Genomic DNA, 18,232 nt, shown 5'->3' with positions numbered 1-18,232 from the left:
CCCGGGGTGGGGGAAAGCTGTCCCTGCTCCAGACAGAGCCCCAGCAGCCAAGGCCCGGAGATCAAACCCCTTCTCCAGGGGGGAAGCGAGGCCTGCCCGGCGCCCACAGAGGGCAGGCGGGGGGTCTGTTTCCTCTCCTCAAGGGGCTGTTTGGGCCCTGCGTGGGGTGCGGGACCCCACCTCGGGCAGGGGATGACCCACAGCCGGGTCCTCGGTTGCCGGCTGGGCTACGGCCCGGCGTGTGGCGCCGCTGCCCCGGGCCCGCCATGTCACACACACCGGGGGAGGCGCAGGCGCCCGCGGGTGGGACAGCCGAGGCCGCCGGGCCCCACCGAGGGCCCCCGCCCGGCCTCCGGGGGACCCCGCCGGGACTAAGGCCGCCAACAAAAGGGGGCGGCCCGGCCGCCGGTGTCGTGTCTGTCCCCGTGTCGTGTGTGTCGTGTCCCCCCCCTTCTCCTTCTCCTCCCCCGCGGCCCGGCGCACATCCGCCGCGGGAGGCGGACGGGGGAGCCGGGCCGGGCCGTGCCCCCGCCGCCGTCCGCCCTCCCTCCCTGCCAGGCATGCGGCCATTTTCTGCCTGCCCACACAAAGCGGCCCTCCCCTCCCCGCGCCGCCCGCCGCCGCCCCCCGCCGCCACGGGGAAGAGGAGGGAGGGGGGGGGGGGGGGGGCCCTGGCCGGGCACGGCCGCCCCGCCGCTCCCCCTGCCGCCGGCCCGCGGGGACGGGAGGGGAGGCGAGGGCTCGGCTTCCTCCTCCTCCTCCTCCTCCTCCTCCCCCCCGCGGCGGGCAGGGCAAGGCAGGGCAGCGGCCCCGGTGCGGGGGCGCGGGGAAAGCGGCTCGCTACCGGCAAGGTCACGGCGGCCGCGCCCACCACTCAGTGCCCGCAGGCTGGACGGAGAGCGGCAGCGCCCCGGGGCCTCCACCCGGGCCCGCGGCCTGGGGTTGCGCCTGGCTCGGCCCGGCCCGGCTCGGCCAGCGGCGACATCGCCTTCCGGCGGCGAGGCCCGGCGAGCGCCCCCGCGGCCGGCTGGGCTGGGCTGGGCTGAGCGGGGAGCGGAGCGGAGCGGCGGCCGCGGCTCCTTAGCCGTGGTGCTGATCTCCCCCCCCCAACCCCCCCCGCGCCATCCTCCGCGGCCCGGCCCGCCCCGCCGCGCCCGGCCGCCCCCGCCCGCGGATCAGCCCTGGACAGCGCCTCTCGCTCGGGCCCAGCCCCGGCGCCGCTGCTCCTTCACCCCCACCCCCCTCCCGTCCCGCCGCCGCCTCCCTCCCTCCCTCCCGTCCCGCCGCGCTCACCGGCGGCGCAGGGCCGCGCGCGTGCGGCGGGGCGGCGCGGTGCGGGCGGGCGCTGCTGCGGCGGGAGGCTCCGCGCATTCCAGCACACGGCGCAGCGGCGGCGCCGCCCCGCGCCCCGCCCGCCCCCACCGGCGCCGCGCGAACCTGCCCCGCCCCCGGCGCCGTGCGGGGAAGGGGAAGGGGAAGGGGCCGGGCCGGGCCGGGCCGGGGAGGGGGGAAGGCTTCGGGCTCGGGGGCAGAACCGGGAGAGCGCCGCTGATGGGACCCCCCCTCCCAGTCGGGCTCGCCGGGGAGGTACCGGGCCGGGAAGAGCCCCGGGGCCAGAGCCCGCGGCGGTTCTGCCCCCCGCCCCCTTCCCCCCGGGAGCCCGGATCCGGCCGGCATCACCCCCCCCCCCCCCGAGCCCCGCCGTGGGACCGGGTGCTCGCCAGGCTCTGATGTCACCGATCTCTGATGTCACAGCTCTGACATCACTCGCTGGGGTGACAGCCTGGGCTCTGACATCGCCAAGCTGTGATGCCCCGGGGCTGATGTCACTCATTCAGATGTGATGTCACTGAGCTCTGATGCTACTAAGCACTCACAGCCCTGAGCTGACGTCATGTTCTGTTGCCACTGAACCAGCTCACATCACTGAGCTGATGTCACTTACTGAGCTGACATCACTTACTGAGCTCTGACATCACTGACTTCTGATATCACTTTCTGTGCTGATGTCAATCAGCAGATGTCATGGAGCTGACCACTTACTGAGCTGACATCACTCACTAAGCTGGCATCATTGAGCTGACACCACTTAGCTATGACATCACTAAGCTGACATCACTCACTGAGCTCTTACATCACTGAGCTGATGTCACTGAGCCGGTATCACTCACTGAGCTCTGATGTCACTGAGCTGATATCACTCACTGAGCTCTGATGTCACTGAGCCGATATCACTCACTGAGCTCTGATGTCACTGAGCCGATATCACTCACTGAGCTCTGATGTCACTGAGCTCTGACGTCACTGACCAAGGCCGCCAGGATGCTCCTGAGCACTGGAACGGTGATGGTTCTGCAGTGAACACGCACCCAAGGGAACCCGTCACGTCACCGAATTAAACCTCCCCCCAAACAAGGGACGCAGTGGGAGGGCCGGGAGGGCCGGTTCCCACCCAGGATGGGCCGGGGAGCTGGGCCGGGGCCGTGGCCCTGCACACCTCCGCGCCGGTGCCCAGCTGGCCCCGCGGCTGGAGCCAGCGGATCCCCGCAGAGGCTCCGGGGGGAGGCAGGTTCTGTCCCTCCTGCACAGCTCCCACTTGGATTTGACTCAAGGTTCATTCCCTGACAGCATTTCCTCGGGCTGGTTTTTCACTGTCTCATCTATTTTTTGGGCTTTGTGGGTGGTTCTGGTGGGGTTTTGGTGTTATTTTTGCAGAGGCTCCTCTGAAAGTGCCGCTTTACTGTGACCTCAGTGGCACTGCAGCGCTCAGCCCTTCGCAGGGACCTCTTCCCTCTCTGAACCAGTCTGACCAGATTGCTCTGCTCTCCTGCTGCTGCAGGCACCCCTCAGCAGCACCCAGCTGCAGGAGCGCTGTGGAAATCTGCTCAGGGCTCCAGTCCACCTCAGGATTTAAATACTAAAGCAAGGCAGCCCCTGTGAGGACATGGTTTAAAGGTGCTTTAGAGACACAACGTGAGCTCCTGCCAATGAACCTGGAAAAAGCTTTTTGGAGCATCACAGGGTATAGACCCCATGCAGCACTGTGCTCTGAGAGGACCTGGGGGGGACTCGTGGGGGAGAAGCTGGACATGAGCCACCAGTGTGGCCCAGAAGGCCAACCCCATCCTGGCTGCATCCCCAGGAGTGTGGCCAGCAGATCGGGAGAGGGAGCACAAGCTCCAGGCCAAGGACAGGCACAGGCCTTGCAGAATTTCAGGAAAATGTCCCAGGAAAACACACTTTTCAGCTAGCTTTGCCTTTCTGAGCCAGGAGCAGCCTAACAATGGGAAGATAAAGACACGAGGACCATCGTGCCACCTCAGAGAAGAGCTCTGTCCACCCCAGTACCCCAACTCCCAAAAGAACCCATTCACTCCTTCTGCTTATGGAATTCAAGGGCAGGGGATTTCCCAGCTCAATGACTCACTCAGCCCCTTGTCCATGTCGTCTTTGGCTTTTGCCTTTGAGGTGAGCTGCCTAAGGAGCTCTGGAAGCCGGAGGGTCTGTAGCTCGGGGTGAGCATGTCTCAGAGCTGGGGAGGCTGGGAGGATGTATGGTCAGGCCACCTGTTGGGAGGAGAGGGAGAGAACAGCCTGACTCCACAGTTCAGTGTGTATAGCATCCTCAAAAGCCACGTGCAGATGGGGGATGCAGCTCCTTCAGCATGCTGCAGCCACATCAGGCACCCTCCAGCGTGCCCCTTGGCTTCCCCAGAGCATCCTACACGGGTTTTTTCCAAGGATCTCCATCTCTGACCGCTCCTGGCCCTTGCTTCATTCATCATTCCAGGGCATGAAGCATTCCTGCAGCTCAGCTGTCTCTCCCAACACGCCGTCTAAAGGTCAGCAAACACAAGGCTCTCCTGCCCGCAGCCTCCTGGCTTGGATGTCGGCCAAGCTGAGCCTAAGTGGCAGCACTCGTGGCTTCACGAGGCCTCTCAGGTGCTTGAGCAAACAAAGACTGGAGAGGAGCAGATGCCTTGGTAGCACATTCAGGCTGGAAACGCTCTCCAGCTCCTGTCTGGGACTCCTCACTCCTCGGATGCTGATGGAGACGGCTCGTGCTGCGTTTCTCTCTCCACTGCTGCAGAACGTCCTGCTCTGGGCTATGCACAGCGGGGTGACAGTCAGGACCTGTCCAAACCCTGGGTTCTTTCTCTCCAGCTTGGCATCAGCTGAGCACCAGGGAACGTGTTGGTACCTGGATCACCTGATTGAGCTGTGGCCATCCCCTCATGGCTTTGTTTGCACCGCTCCAGCTCCTTACGCATCCGCTTCCTTGCAGCCTCCTCTCCAGCTCCCGTGAGAGAGGAGAGATCTTCCCACCTGCTGTGAGGAGCACATGGAATTAACCAGCTAATCTGGCCAGGAGAGAAGTGCACTGTGCTGTGCCCGGGGGGGCTGGTGGGGTGGGATTTGCCTACGCAGTGGCAAACAGCCTGTCACTACTGACAGTAGGTGTCAGCAGCAGATGACAATTCATCCGTGCTGAGCAGGATCACCCACACTCAAAGCAAAGACTGGAAAACCCTTCTGGAGCTGTTTGAAGCCTGTTTTGGAGCTCAACGTTGCTCTTGATGCCAGAAATGCACAGATCCATCTTGCAACCACACAGGTTTCTGCCCTGATCCAGCTTAGAACCATAGAACTGTTTTGGTTGGGAAAGACCTTCAAGATCATTGAGTCCACCCATCGGTCCAGCCCTACCAGGCCCAACACCAGAGCACATCCCCAAGTACAACATCTGCTCTTCTTTTAACCCCCACAGGGATGGAGCCTCACCCCCCTCCCTGGGCAGCCTGGGCCAGGATCTGACAGCCCTTTCATACAGACATTTCTCCTGATGTCCAACCCAACCTTCCCCTGACGCAGCTTTGGGCCGTTTCCCCTTGTCCTGTCACTGACTGCCAGGGAGAGGAGACCAACCCCACCTCACTGCACCCCCCTTTTAGGGAGCTGTAGAGAGTGAAGGGAGCTGTAAGAGAGACATAGAGTGACTTTGCTGAGTGCTGCTCCCAGTTTGATGCAAACTGCATCGAACCACAAAGAGCCCCAAGCAGCTCAGGTGTCTCCAGGCCCAGACCCATTGACTGGGAGATTAATAACTCATCAGCAGCCAAAGGTAGTTTGGATTGCTGTAGTTCCAGAGGATGGTCTGTGTTTAACAGCCGGGGAGATGAGGTACTGAGAGATCTGGGTCAGCACAGGTTGGACTCCATGGGCTTAAAGGGCTTTTCCACCCTGAGGAGTCTGATCCTGTCTCTTCCCGTGATTTTGTTCCTTTAGTTGGAGGCAGCCGGGTGACTCCTGTCCCAGGATCGGTGGATCTCAGGTGCTCTGGAAAGCACAAGCTGTTAGCACCGCTTTGCTTCACAAAGGAGGGAGGAATCCAGCACTCAGGACAGGGGCTGTTGTCCACTCAGCACCAATCCTGCACCTCCAGCTCTCCGGGGCTGCGCAGGCCGGCGCTGCTGCTACTCTGCGCACACCAACTCCTAGAGCTGCAAATCGTGTTCACCCTCATCATAGGGAGACTTTTCTGTGTGTTATTAAAATAAAACATCCAACATACCCTCTCACCAGCAGCTCCAACACCCACCTCACACCCCGACTCGCAGGCCAGCCCGCAGAGCCAGCCAAGCTCTGACCCAGGACCCGAGTCACAAGACGCTGTGGCACACACAAAGCTGATCTCCCTGCTTTTCTCCCCCTCCTTTCATCACATGCTTCAGAGGAAGTCAGCTGTGAAACCGGTTTTGTTCCCCTAACGAGCTTTAGCTTTGCAGGGGGATGGACAGAGGGTCTGACCAGGTGCCAAGCAGCACAGGGTCTAACAGCTCAGGAGCTCGCACATGCCCTGAGACTGTGAAGCTGCCGTGGAGATGCTGCCAAAACCCCTGTCCAGGAGGAGAGGGCAGAACCTCCCCATCAGATGTTTAGGAAGCTCGAGGGCTCTTACAAGTCTGAGCAATAAGCCCCTGTGCAGGAGCCTCTCCAACATCCTTGATCATGTGAAGCTCAGTATCAGAACTTCCAGGCATCAGTTTAACTCCACTTTACCACTGCCAAGCTGCTGAACCACCTCTCTCCACAGGCCTTGCCTTTGCTCAGCAGCAACATGATCCCAGTATAAGTGGCACATCCAGCTTGCACTATCCCAGAGTTCTGCAGCACTCACCACCAGGCACAGCAGCAGGGATCCCAGCTGAAAGGTTCAGCTCAGCACCCTGTAAAACCAAACCAGAGCTTTCCTGCAGATTGGGGTGTGAAAGCCTGATCTGTGAGCAGCCCTTTGGGTCCTTCCATGGTTCAGTAATACCAGGAACAGAGTGATTTTATTTCCTTGGAACAAAATCCAGCTGAGCTGTTCCACATCTGGGGGTAAAGGATGTGGTTACATCACCCAGGAAGCTGAGGATGGAAGAGCCAGGCCTGAAAAGCAGCTGGTGCTGTCCCTACAGACTCCAGCCAGAGCTTTAAAGACAACAGTGCTCCTTCTTCCCCTGTTTCTGTACTTTAAGGGGGACAGAACCACCTACAGAGATTCAGAAAAGATGGATACTCATCAGCTCTGTGCCCCATGTCTGGGGGTGTCCAAGGCCAGGTTGGCTGGGGCCCTGGGCAGCCTTGTGTAGCTCCAGGCCTGGAGGTTGGTGTCCCTGCCTGTGGCAGGGGGTTGGAGCTCTGTGCTCCTTGGGGTCCCTCCCAACCCAGACCAGTCTGGGATTCTGTGATCAAATCAGAAGCTATAAATAGAAATGTAAACACCATCTAAGCCACACCCTAACACTTCAGGACTTGGGAGCGAACTTCAGCCCCCAGCTACCCCACTTGTTAGTAAAACAAGGTTCATTGTCACATAACGAGCTGGCAAAGAGAATGTTGCCCAAACAAATGCTGCTGATGGCACCAAGCTGGGTGTGAGCTTGATGTGTCAGAGGAACAGGATGCCATCCAGAGGGACCTGGGCAGGCTGGAGAAGTGGGCCCAGCAGAACCTCTTGAGGTTCAACAAAGCCAAGGGCAGGGTCCTGCCCCTGGGTTGGGACAATCCCTGTTATGCATACAGGTCAGGAGATGATGGGCTGGAGAGCAGCCCTAAGGAAAAAGACCTGGGGGGACTCGTGGGTGAGAAGCTGTGTCACACAATGAACAGTAACACACTCCTCAGAGCCCCAAAACATCATTAGACAACAAGCAAGGTCTCTCTGCTCCCACTCTCTGGCAGCAGTTCCTTTGTAAGAAGCACATTTGGGAAGCTTACATCCCGTTCCACATCCAATTTCCTTCCTTTGCTCAGTCTGGATGCCACCAGCTTTGCATTAAGGATGCTCCCTTCCTTTCTGCATGAGCACCCGTGCTTTATGGTGTCCTGGACAGGTCATCCAGCAGGACAGATGGACAGGCTGAAACAGAAGCCAGTTGACACCAGGAATTTTCAGAGCATTGCTAATATCTGCTGTGAAAAAGGACAGTGTGGAGCCTTGATGTTGGCAAACCACCTGTAGTGACCCACATTTAGGTGACCTCAGCCTTCCAGAAGAAAGGACCAGATCAGAGAAGGACCATCTCACCCCATTCCAGGTCATTTATTACTTTTTCATCATTTACACACAAAAGCCCCTAGGTTTGCAGTCACCAGGAGAAGCCCCAAAACACAGAGAGTCCTTGAATCTGCAGAGGTTGGCTCCAGTAGTCACACAGCACAGACACAAACATCACAGTGGTGTTAGTTTTTCTCTCTACTCCTTCAGTTTTCCACTAAGGATACACCAACACTCATCCAGCAGCTGACAGCACTTACAGCAGCGTTCACATAGACTCAACTACACCAAAAGCAGCTTCAAGAGACAGCACACCCCTTTGAGAGCAGGTGGGTCACACACCTTGGAGATGTTGGATCACTAAAAAAATCCTCAGAAACTCTGGATTAACTAGAATTAAGTCCAGAATATGAACAAGCTACTTGATTTGGAAATGCAGAAAGGCTACTGCTGCCACACCCTAAACATACAGGCACTATAACATCTTCCTAATCTGGGTGAGTTTATTTTATACCTTAGGAGAAGCTGCTGCTGTTGTTCCAGCACCTGTAATGCCCTAAGAAGAGAGTCTGCATTCTCACATCCACTTCCAGTTAAAACGTGCAGGGGAAAGACTGAGTTCAGTCACTCAGATGCAGGAAAGTTGATGATTTCATCGTCGTTTTGTGCCCCCAAAGCCTGCAAAGGGGAAGATAAAAGAAAAGAGGCGTCAGCTGCACCACAGCCCATCCACTGGGCTCTCCACAGGTATGGGAAGGGCAAAGGTAGGAACTGAGAGGAGTTAAATGTAGTCACATCAAGCAGAACAGCAACCAACTGCTGACTGGACTGGCCTAGGAAACACTCTACTTGCAGAGTCACATCCTGTTTTGAAGAGAAATCAGGTCTGTAGAGGGAGTGTTGTGTCCAGTGCTGGGCTCCCTGGGACAAAACAGCCAGGGGTCTCCTGGAGAGAGTCCAGCGGAGGCTACAAAGGGGATGAAGGGCCTGGAGCATCTCCCCTGCCAGGAAAGGCTGAGTGAGCTGGGGCTGTTCAGCCTGGAGAGAAGCAGCCTGAGAGAGGATCTGATCAATGGGGATCAATAGCTGAAGGGTGGCACACAGGGGGACATGGGCAGCCTCTTCTCAGGGTCTGTGGGGACAGGACAAGGGCCGATGGCCTCAAGTTGGAGCCCGGGAAGTTCCACCCCAATCTGGGGAAGAACTTCTTCCCGGTGAGGGAGCCCTGGGACAGGCTGCCCAGGGAGGTGTAGAGTCTCCTTGTCTGGAGAGATTCCAGCCCTGACCTGTCCTAGGGACCCTGCTTTGGCAGGGGCTTGGAGCCCATGGGCTCTGGAGGGCCCTTCCCACCCCTACAGCTCTGTGATTCTGTTTGCTAGAGAAGGGCACACATAGCACACAACAAAGCTGAACGCCTTGAAGGACTGCACCCAGCAGATGAAGACAAACCCCATACTGGGGGTACCATGCCCACTGCAGGGCTATGGGGAGCTTCCAACCCCACAATGCTGCCCTACTTCCATGAGAAACAGGAATAAAGGACCTTGTTACACAACCACCTGGAGCAAGCGGGAAAAGAAAGCCAAGGATGCTTGCTGAACCTCAGCTAGCATGGATTTTTTGGGATAAGTCACCATCATTGGAGCACAAGGAGGTTAAAAGGTGCTTTGCCTTACCTGAAGCAGTTCTTGTTCCTGAGCCCTGGGTGGAATTGCTGGACTGGCCGCTCACTGGAGCTGTGGCTGCGGGGTCTGTCCACATACCGTGATACGGGGAACGTGGCTGTGCTCTGAGGAGAAAGAGGGGAAGGGCAAGGCTTCATCAGCACCCTTAAGAAAAATTAAGGAATCACCACCCCAAACAACAAGAGGATTCCATCTCTGAGGGAAACTGTAAGCAGGCAGCTCTTTTGAAGGTGGAAGTCTCCTTATTTATTGCAATTAACATTGAGAGCAGTGTTGTCAGAGAAATAACTGGGGGCTTCCAAAAGGAATCACAGAGTTGTAGGGGTTGGAAGGACCCTCCAGAGCCCATGGGGTCCAACCCCCTGCCAAAGCAGGGTCCCTAGGACAGGGCAGGGCTGGAATCTCTCCAGACAAGGAGACTCCACACCCCCTGGGCAGCCTGTCCCAGGGCTCCCTCACCCTCACCGGGAAGAAGTTCTTCCCCAGATTGGGGCGGAACTTCCCGGGCTCCAACTTGAGGCCATCGGCCCTTGTCCTGTCCCCACAGACCCTGAGAAGAGGCTGCCCATGTCCCCCTGGGTGCCACCCTTCAGCTATTGATGCCCATTGATCAGATCCCCTCTCAGGCTGCTTCTCTCCAGGCTGAACAGCCCCAGCTCACTCAGCCTTTCCTCGCAGGGGAGATGCTCCAGGCCCTTCATCCCCTTCGTAGCCTCCGCTGGACTCTCTCCAGGAGACCCCTGGCTGTTTTGTCCCAGGGAGCCCAGACCTGGACACAACATTCCAGGTGGGGCCTGGCCAGGGCAGAGCAGAGGGGGAAAACTAAACCTCCTTCTTCAGGATAAGCCACTCAGTTGCCAAGGAGGAAGGAGTTTTTCCTCTCTGAAAGTCTGACCTTTGATTCTGCTAAGCAACAAAGTAGCTTTGACACCTGAGGCTTAAATGCATTTGGCAACACCCAAGTCCCACCATAGGAGACAGAAGAAAACATCCCTCTGTTGCATTAACTCTTCTGAAAGGGTTGTACCAGCAGGAGTAACTTACCAGGAGCTCTGACTCCTGAATTTAAGTTACTTGTTTCTATGGATATGGCTTCCTGCCCTTCAAGTTTACAGACAGTGCTCTCACTTGCTGCCACCAGTGGCTGCAGGCACAGCATTTCAAATCACTAATAAGAAACAGCAGACCAAAGGCTGTTTTAAAAGAAAAGAAGCCCCAGGTGGGACACTTGTGCATGTATTCAGACTTAAGCACTCAGTCAGGCCTCTAACCTTGAGCAGTAGGAGGGGGCTACTGAATCAGGAGGGGTGTGGAAATCATGGCACCAGCCTATGCATCGCTTATACCATGCTTGAACACGTGGGTCATGGGTCTAGGGCTTGGAAAATAGCAACTCAGCAAAACCTTTAACACAAGATACCATTCAGGACCCCTTAGCAGGGTTAATATAATAAAACAAGAGTGCAGAAGCACTTTGGAGAAGACCTTTAAGATTTATCAAGCCCAAGATAGGACTGAGGTTGGACTCGATCTCTTAATGTCCCTTCCAACCCTCCCCCCCAAATTCTGTGACTTTTCAACATCTGAAGCTCTACTCAAAGTGAATTTACAAAAATCACCATCCCAGTCTCATCCTACTTGGCTCTGGGGGATCAAAACTGCACGTTGGATGCTTCAGGAATCCTCTCACACCCCAAGCTTTTCCTTCCTTAACAAACAGGCAGACCTGACAGAGCTGCTGTCAGGAAAACAGCCCCAACAAACAGCTCTACGATGGAGGAAGGTGCTTTTACACACTTCTGGCCACATGACCTTGCTCCCAAACTTTAAATACAGCAGATTATATTCAATATAACAGACTCTGTGTGGTTATGTTTCATTTGTTTTATATCAGACTCACCAGGGTGGAAAAGCCCTTTAAGCCCCTGGAGTCCAACCGTCCCTGTCCTGACCCAGATCTCTCAGGACCTCATCTCCCCGGCTGTTAAACACACCCAGGGCTGGAGACTCAGCCCCCTCCCTGGGCAGCCTGTGCCATGTAACTGTGTTTCTACAGGATCAGGTTCCATACACATGTTGTTTAAGAAATAAACTGCTGGGGCTCTAACAATTCCCTGCAGGAGCCTCATATTTTCTCTACTGAGGCCCAAGACAGCAGCAATTTCTCCCTTTCAACTGTTTATCTGAAAATGATGCGTTTTAAATGCTAAGAAGTGTTTATTAGATCTGACCAGCAGATGTTTACTCCAGCTTCTGAATGTTGTTTGTGTTGTTTCACCAAAACACAACGCAAAGACAACAAGTCCCCTGGGAAGCCCCCTCTCCTGGGTTTCCTTCCACGGGCTGTTTGGAGACTGCAGATGAAAACTCTGCTGTCTGAGCAGGCTGAGTAACAGAGAGGAGCAGCTGCCATCCAGAGCCTGACCTCAGGAGACACGACACCAATGGGAGAGCCCTGTCTTCCTGGGCTTTAGTCTGCAGGTGGATTGGTTAAATGCTCAGTTTAAATTTGGAGGCTGTTGTGCCAGGTCTGAGTAGCCAGCTAGAGCAGAATGAAGCACCTCAGTCCTCCCAGTTCTTCTTCCCCAAACATGTGTGAATCATCTCTGCTGCTGGAGCTAGAGATTGCTCCTCAAAATGGTTCTAAAAGGTAAGATTTTATAGCGTAAACAATACAGGCCTGGAAGCTGAGGAACAGTGTAGAGGGTATACGGCCTTCCCACTGCAAGTCTGAAGTCTGAGCACACACACACCTACCTGTGACTGCCAGCCAAGTAGCCCAGCAAGCCTCCTGCTCCCAATCCTGTCCAAAATCCTGGTCCTGAGCTGGCTCCATGATCAGAGTGAGTCCCAAAGCTGTTGCCTTCTTAAAAGGAAACAGAACACAGTGAGTTAGTGGCACCTAATCCTCGAGCAGCTGTTGCAACAAGACTCCCCTGGTGAAGGCAAGAGGAAATTAGAAGGTGTTTCTTTTCTAATCTCAGGAGATCCTTGATCAAGCTCAGCATGCAGGGCCTCACAGTTCCAGAAACAAGGAAAACCAAAGAAAGGAACAGCAGTATAAAGAGTTTTACTTTAAAAATGAGTTTCCCCTCATTCTCACACCCCTGGTGTTTGTAAAACACTTCAGAGAGTCTCTGCCTGGGGAGCTATAAACAGATGAGTTTGACTAAAGATAGAAAAGGGAGCAAAGAAAGAACAGTCTGCTCAAGGTCAGACACAGGGACAGACAGCAAGACCCAGGAGGGAAGTAAGCAGAGGGACAGGGTGCTTCTAGCCCCTCCCAGAGCAGCTGCACGCCGGGGTGACCGTGGCTCATCCCAATGGGTGACACTGCTTCCAACTGGTTCTGGTAACTCCAGTCCTGTAGCTGTTCCCAAAAACCCCACTGCCATTCACAACCACACTGGGCACTCAAAAACACTGTAAAGTTCTTACTACATGTGAGTCACCAACCCTGACAAGTATCTCCATGGAACTGGGAGAGCACCAAGTGGGCTGTGGAGGGAGGGGAGTCAGATTTGGGTTTTTTTGAGGCTCTGGCTCAGAACCAAACATCTTCAGTTCAGAAATCAAATGAGAAGATGCCAAACCAGAACCACTTTCTAGTCTGGAGGAAAACAGGGGTGAAAGAATAAGCTCAAGCCAACCCCATCCTGGGCTGCATCCCCAGGAGTCTGGGCAGCAGATGCAGAGAGGGGATTCTGCCCCTCTGCTCTGCTCTGGGGAGACCTCACCTGCAGTGCTGGGTCCAGCTCTGGAGCCCTCAGCACAAGGACAGGGACCTCTTGGAGTGGGACCAGAGGAGGCCATGGAGATGATCCAAGGGCTGGAGCAGCTCTGCTGTGAAGCCAGGCTGGGAGAGCTGGGCTGGTTCAGCCTGGAGAAGAGAAGGCTCCAGGGGAACCTTATAGCCCTTTCCAGTTCCTGAGGGCATGGAGTGATGGGACGAGGGGGGATGGTTTGAACTGGAAAAGGGGAGATTTAGGTTGGGCATTAGGAAGAAGTTCTTCCCTCTGAGGGTGCTGAGACACTGGCCCAGGGTGCCCAGAGAGGTGGTGGAGGCCCCATCCCTGGAGACATTCAGGGTCAGGCTGGATGTGGCTCTGAGCACCCTGCTCTAGTGAAGATGTCCCTGCTCACTGCAGGGTGGGACTGGGTGGCCTCACAAGGTCCCTTCCCACCTAACATGATCCTATGACCCAAGGTTTAACAGTGTAAAAGGCAAGGACTGAAGAGACATTGACAGTCTCACCGAAATACTCCAACCCCACAAGCAGAGCAGAGCTTTTCCATGCAGAACTTATACTGGTTTCTCTTCAAACTCAGTGTGGGTTGTCAGGAGTCACAGAAGCAAAAAACCCCCAACAATTTCAGTAATCACTTTACCGCTACATCAGATTTGAGGTCAAATTTCATTTCAAATGTGTTGGGAAAGATAAACCCTGGTTGGGACAATAAACCCATTAAACTACACTGATCTGGAACAAAAAAAAAAGTACTTAATTTCCTGTAAAACCTGATGTTAACTGGGGAGGTGAACCAACTCCTTTGTTCAAACACACCGTGGCTGAGCACAGACCCAAAGCTGAGGCATGTTTGGGTGCCATATCTAAAGTAAACATTGAGGATGTCAAGCCACCAACAGAGAAAAAGTGGGATTTAATTAAGACAAACTAGCTAAGCAGGGCTCAGGGAACGCATGCTGAGGGGATTTAAAATGAGGTAATTCAAATATTAACAGCAATGAGTAAAAGGCAATGACAATCTCAGTGGTAACAAAGACTAACACATCCCTGAGACATGGACATCACTCATGGGTGCACTTCTGCTCCACTGACAGAATTTCAGGCTGTTACTGAATGCACAGAGCAGCAGAACAATATTCTTGCATCTGCAAAGCCACCAGTGACACAAAGAAGAACCCCTATGCACGGCTGCTGCAGGTGCCAGAGCTCTACTGGGCAAGGATCTTGCCCAAACCTGGAAGAAAACATTACCAGGCAGACAAAAGCTTGTATTTTAGTAATAAACTTAATCCTTGCTAGTTAATTGACTTGATTGAGCCCCTTCTCTAGCTCAGAAATTTAAAAACAAGAGACAAGTGGAGACTATGAGCTCGTCAGAGTATAATCAGAGTTCACGTGCTGTGAGCATCACGTGTTCCCAGGGTGAAATGGGTTGGTTGGTCACCAGGTGAGTGTTTGTTCCCCTCAGACACCATGGCCACCTCAGGCAGTGCTCTGATTAAGTGAGAAGCAACCCTTTTTCTGGGGGAAGGAAAACTGCATCTTTTCCTAGCAGCTCCCCTATCACTGCTTACACAATTCCCACATGAGATTCGGGTGCTGGACCTGTAACCATCGCTCACAGACACTGTTCTGGGCTCCAGGATCCAAAGCCTTCAGCCCCTGGGACTACACTGAAGCACCAGTGAGACAGAACTGTTCCACAACACAACCCCAGCTGTGGTGTGAATGAAATCAGGGGTGAGGCAGCCCAACAGCCACAACGCCCTTCTGTGAGGTTCCAAAAGGCGCCTCTGGCATGAATTTGTTTCTGCCTCCACGAGGCTGTTCTCCCTTCCAGATCACATCAGAAAAATCAACCCTTCCCCACCATAACCCTCACGTTTCAGGACCACATGCAGAGCAGGGGGAGATGGATTTTCAGAGGTTCCAAGGGCAGCTTACTGCCCTGCCTATGAGAAACCAAGGGCTTAGTTTGAAAGTGAAACAAAGAACAGGACGTGGCGGTGGCCACGGGCTCTGCAGCCCATTTGGATTCCAATAGGGGTGGGAAGGGCCCTCCAGAGCCCATGGGGTCCAAGTCCCTGCCAAAGCAGGGTCACTAGGACAGGTCAGGGCTGGAATCTCTCCAGACAAGGAGACTCCACACCCCCTGGGCAGCCTGGCCCAGGGCTCCCTCACTCTCACCAGGAAGAAGTTCTTCCCCACATTGGGGTGGAACTTCCCGGGCTCCAACTTGAGGCCATCGGCCCTTGTCCTGTCCCCACAGACCCTGAGAAGAGGCTGCCCATGTCCCCCTGTGTGCCACCCTTCAGCTATTGATCCCCATTGATCAGATCCCCTCTCAGGCTGCTTCTCTCCAGGCTGAACAGCCCCAGCTCCCTCAGCCTTTCCTGGCAGGGGAGATAAGCCTATCCCACCTGCACCCCCTGCTCACTCTTTCGGGTGCTAGAGGAGGCTCAGTGCCCTTACCTGTGAAGCTGGACTTAAAACCAGGAGGAGGAGGAGGCGCTTGATGACTCCACCAGGAAGGTCTTTGAAACCCACCACCATCACCAGAACTCTGCTGAGGCTGCTGGTTACCCACGAAGAGCTTGTACACCCCAAAAGCAAGAGCCAGGAGAACAATTACAACAATTGCTCCAGAACCAGCATCAGAAGAATCCTTCTGTGACCGGTAATAGCCAGAGCCAAAGCTTCCAGAGCTCTTCACTTTCCTTTCACCTTCCTCAGTCAGCTCCAGCCTGAACAGCAAGCTACAGGAGCCTCTTAGGATGTAAGGATCATCTGGATAATCGTAGCCTTCGCAGCTGACTTCCATCTGTCCAAACCTGTAGGCACTGTCCAGGTCTGCTTTACACTGCCACTGAGGAGACAAACACAAACCACGTCACACCCGCTGCTCCAGTGAGGAAACTGCCTCCCACCTTCCCCAGCCACGCTCTGAAATCCAGCTGAAACTCCCAACTCCTCACCCAAACCCACCACAGGGTTAAGATATTTCTGAGTGCTCTTCTTGTGAGGAGGAGGAGTAGGGACTCAAAACTGAGGATGAATTATAAATCCTAAAGCTTAAAAACATCCCTGGTCTCTCAGCACACAGAAGAGCTGCAGCTGGTCCTCTTGGACCCTGCTTTGGCAGGGGGGTTGATCTCTTGAGCTCCCTTCCAACCCCTACGACTCTGTGATGTTGAATTTCTTCACCCAACCGGTTTTTCAGACATCCTTTCTTTAGGTACTGGGATGCTTCTAAAAACAACCTGTCCCCTGTGCTACAGTTGCCTATTAAATACCTGTTCCATGTGACCTGGATCTCAGCTACATAAAAACACTGTGGGGGTCTCAAATCCAGTGCCCCCAATTCCATTTGCCTCCACAGAGAGATCAAAGGAAACTGGGGGAGACACCATTAGCCATCCAGATCCTAATTTAACAGCATTTAACATCCAGATTATGATTCTGCAGCTGAATATACGCTGACTCCTCAGTCCCAAGGTTCCCTGAAGCATCTGAAGCTAGATATCAGCTCTGAGCACGACACATACTTTGAATAATAAAGAAATAAAGCCATTTCTGAATTAATAATTCAGGTACTAATGGCCAATCTAGGTCCAGCTGGGCTTTTACAGCACCACAGTGGTTTTAGCAGTTGTTCCCAGTTAATCTACCAGCAGAAGCCTAGGGGACAGCTGACACAACAGAACTACGTGACTGTTTACTGCCCAGCACTGACAGGCTAACATGCAAGAGGAAGCCATGTAAGCCTGGAATGGTTTTTAAACAGCAGATGCAAACATTTCCAGCCCCTTCTGGGGTATTTAGGTTAAGCTTCAGCTGTCAAAGATCCTGAAACTGAACAGAAGCCCTGGCTCCTTCAAAAGTTCCCAAGTGAGGAGGAAGAGAATTGCACTGGAAGCCTGGTGAGCTGCAAGGAGTTACCTGTACGTCAGAGCCATCCCAGCCTTTGTTGTAACACTGAACAACCTCCGGGACACGGGCGCATCCTGCAGAGCCTCCTGTGCACTGCAACTGTGGCACGGCGGCTGTCCGCCGGGCTGCCGTGTACCGACCTCTGTGGAGGGTGAGCGCCTGGATGTCCCTCAGCAGCACCCTGCCTGGAAGAGGGAGCGCGGAGCTCAGCGCTGGCCAGACACGTTCCCCTTCCCCCGAGTACCTGCTGTGGGGAACAGGCCAACGAGGCCACACGCAGACGCAATGGCCTGTTTGGCCCGGGCAGGCGGGGAGCGAGGGGCCTCGGGGGGGGGTTTGCGGGGCGGGGGGGAATGGGGGGGGGGGGGGCCTTTCGGGGCCTTGAAGCGGGGAGGGGGTGGGATATTAGCGGGGCCTCTGAGAGGAAATTGTCAGGGCTCAGGGGCGCTGCTACCGGGACCCCCCGAGGGACGCTGCTACCGGGGGCCCCGAGGGACGCTGCTACCGGGGGCCCCGAGGGACGCTGCTACCGGGGGCCCCGAGGGACGCTGCTACCGGGGGCCCCGAGGGACGCTGCTACCGGGGCCGCTGGGGCGGGGGGAAGCTCCCGGGGCCCACACCAAGCCCGCCCCACAGCGCAGGCCCGGCGCCCCTCTCCCCTTGACTAGGCCGCGCTAACGCCGCAGGGAGTTCGGGCGGGCAGGGGCCGCCCCCGCCCAGCACAGAGCGCCGAGGAGCAGACGCGGGCTCACCCGGCTGGTCCCAGCCCCGCGCGGGGCCCGCGGCAGCAGCCAGGAGGAGCAGGACAAGCGCCGGCGGGGCCGCGGCGGCCGCCATGACAGCCCTACGCTGACTCCGGCCTCTTTCCTCAACGCGGCGCCTCCCATTGGCTGACACCGCCGGAACGGGCGGGACCCACCAATGAGCACGGGCATCGCACCAAGCCCCGCCCCCGAAGCCGGTGGGGCCAATGGGCGGCGGGGAAAGCGCGGCGAGAGGGCGGGGCTGAGCGGCGGCGGGGCGGCTTCCCGCGCTTGACGTGGGGGCGGGGCTAAGCCCGGCGTCACGTACGCGGAGCGGGGGGCGGGCGGCGCTTCCGCCTTTGCCTCGCGGAAGTGGCGTGCGGCTGCGCCATTTCCGCCTCCCGGCGGGCGCGCCTCCGCCGTGCGGGACGGGCGGCGCCATGGCCGGCATCAAAGGTGCGGGGCGAGGGGGCGGTGGCGGGGCCTGCGCCTGGTCTCGGCCTCTTCCCGCTCCTCTGGAGCCTCGGGCCCGGCCCCTTCGCTCTTCCCGGGGGCCCGGCCGCGGCGGGGCGGCCCTGCGGCC

At 56.3% G+C, this 18,232-nt stretch overlaps 1 protein-coding gene across 2 annotated transcripts; it reads right to left on the bottom strand.

Moving 5' to 3' along the window:
- Positions 1-7,568: 7,568 nt before the first annotated feature.
- On the bottom strand, positions 7,569-17,755 carry SARAF (store-operated calcium entry associated regulatory factor). Of its 2 annotated transcripts, none has more exons than XM_084266593.1 (6): positions 17,659-17,755; positions 16,916-17,091; positions 15,449-15,842; positions 11,985-12,093; positions 9,219-9,331; positions 7,569-8,220 (listed from the first exon to the last, which is right to left on the bottom strand). In XM_084266593.1, exons 1-6 carry the CDS (start codon positions 17,741-17,743, stop codon positions 8,195-8,197), a joined length of 903 nt encoding a protein of 300 aa, XP_084122719.1. In that variant the 5' UTR covers positions 17,744-17,755; the 3' UTR covers positions 7,569-8,194. The 2 variants fall into 2 exon arrangements, with proteins under 2 accessions (XP_084122719.1, XP_084122720.1); XM_084266594.1 differs by having other exon boundaries at positions 11,985-12,090.
- Positions 17,756-18,232: the final 477 nt, after the last annotated feature.

This window comes from Gallinula chloropus, assembly GCF_964237585.1.
Source record: "Gallinula chloropus genome assembly, chromosome: 7".
NCBI lineage: Eukaryota > Metazoa > Chordata > Aves > Gruiformes > Rallidae > Gallinula > Gallinula chloropus.
This window is presented reverse-complemented; position numbering and strand designations above follow the sequence as displayed.

What these genes read in the sequence shown, in the direction of transcription:
- SARAF (XM_084266593.1), bottom strand. Translation starts at nt 17,743, where the DNA reads ATGGCGGCCGCCGCGGCCCCGCCGGCGCTTGTCCTGCTCCTCCTGGCT. An exon ending in GCGGGGCTGGGACCAGCCGG is followed by an intron (nt 17,092 to 17,658) that starts GTGAGCCCGCGT and finishes TCCCTCTTCCAG; the next exon opens with GCAGGGTGCTGCTGAGGGAC. An exon ending in TTTTAAGTCCAGCTTCACAG is followed by an intron (nt 12,094 to 15,448) that starts GTAAGGGCACTG and finishes TTTCCTTTTAAG; the next exon opens with AAGGCAACAGCTTTGGGACT.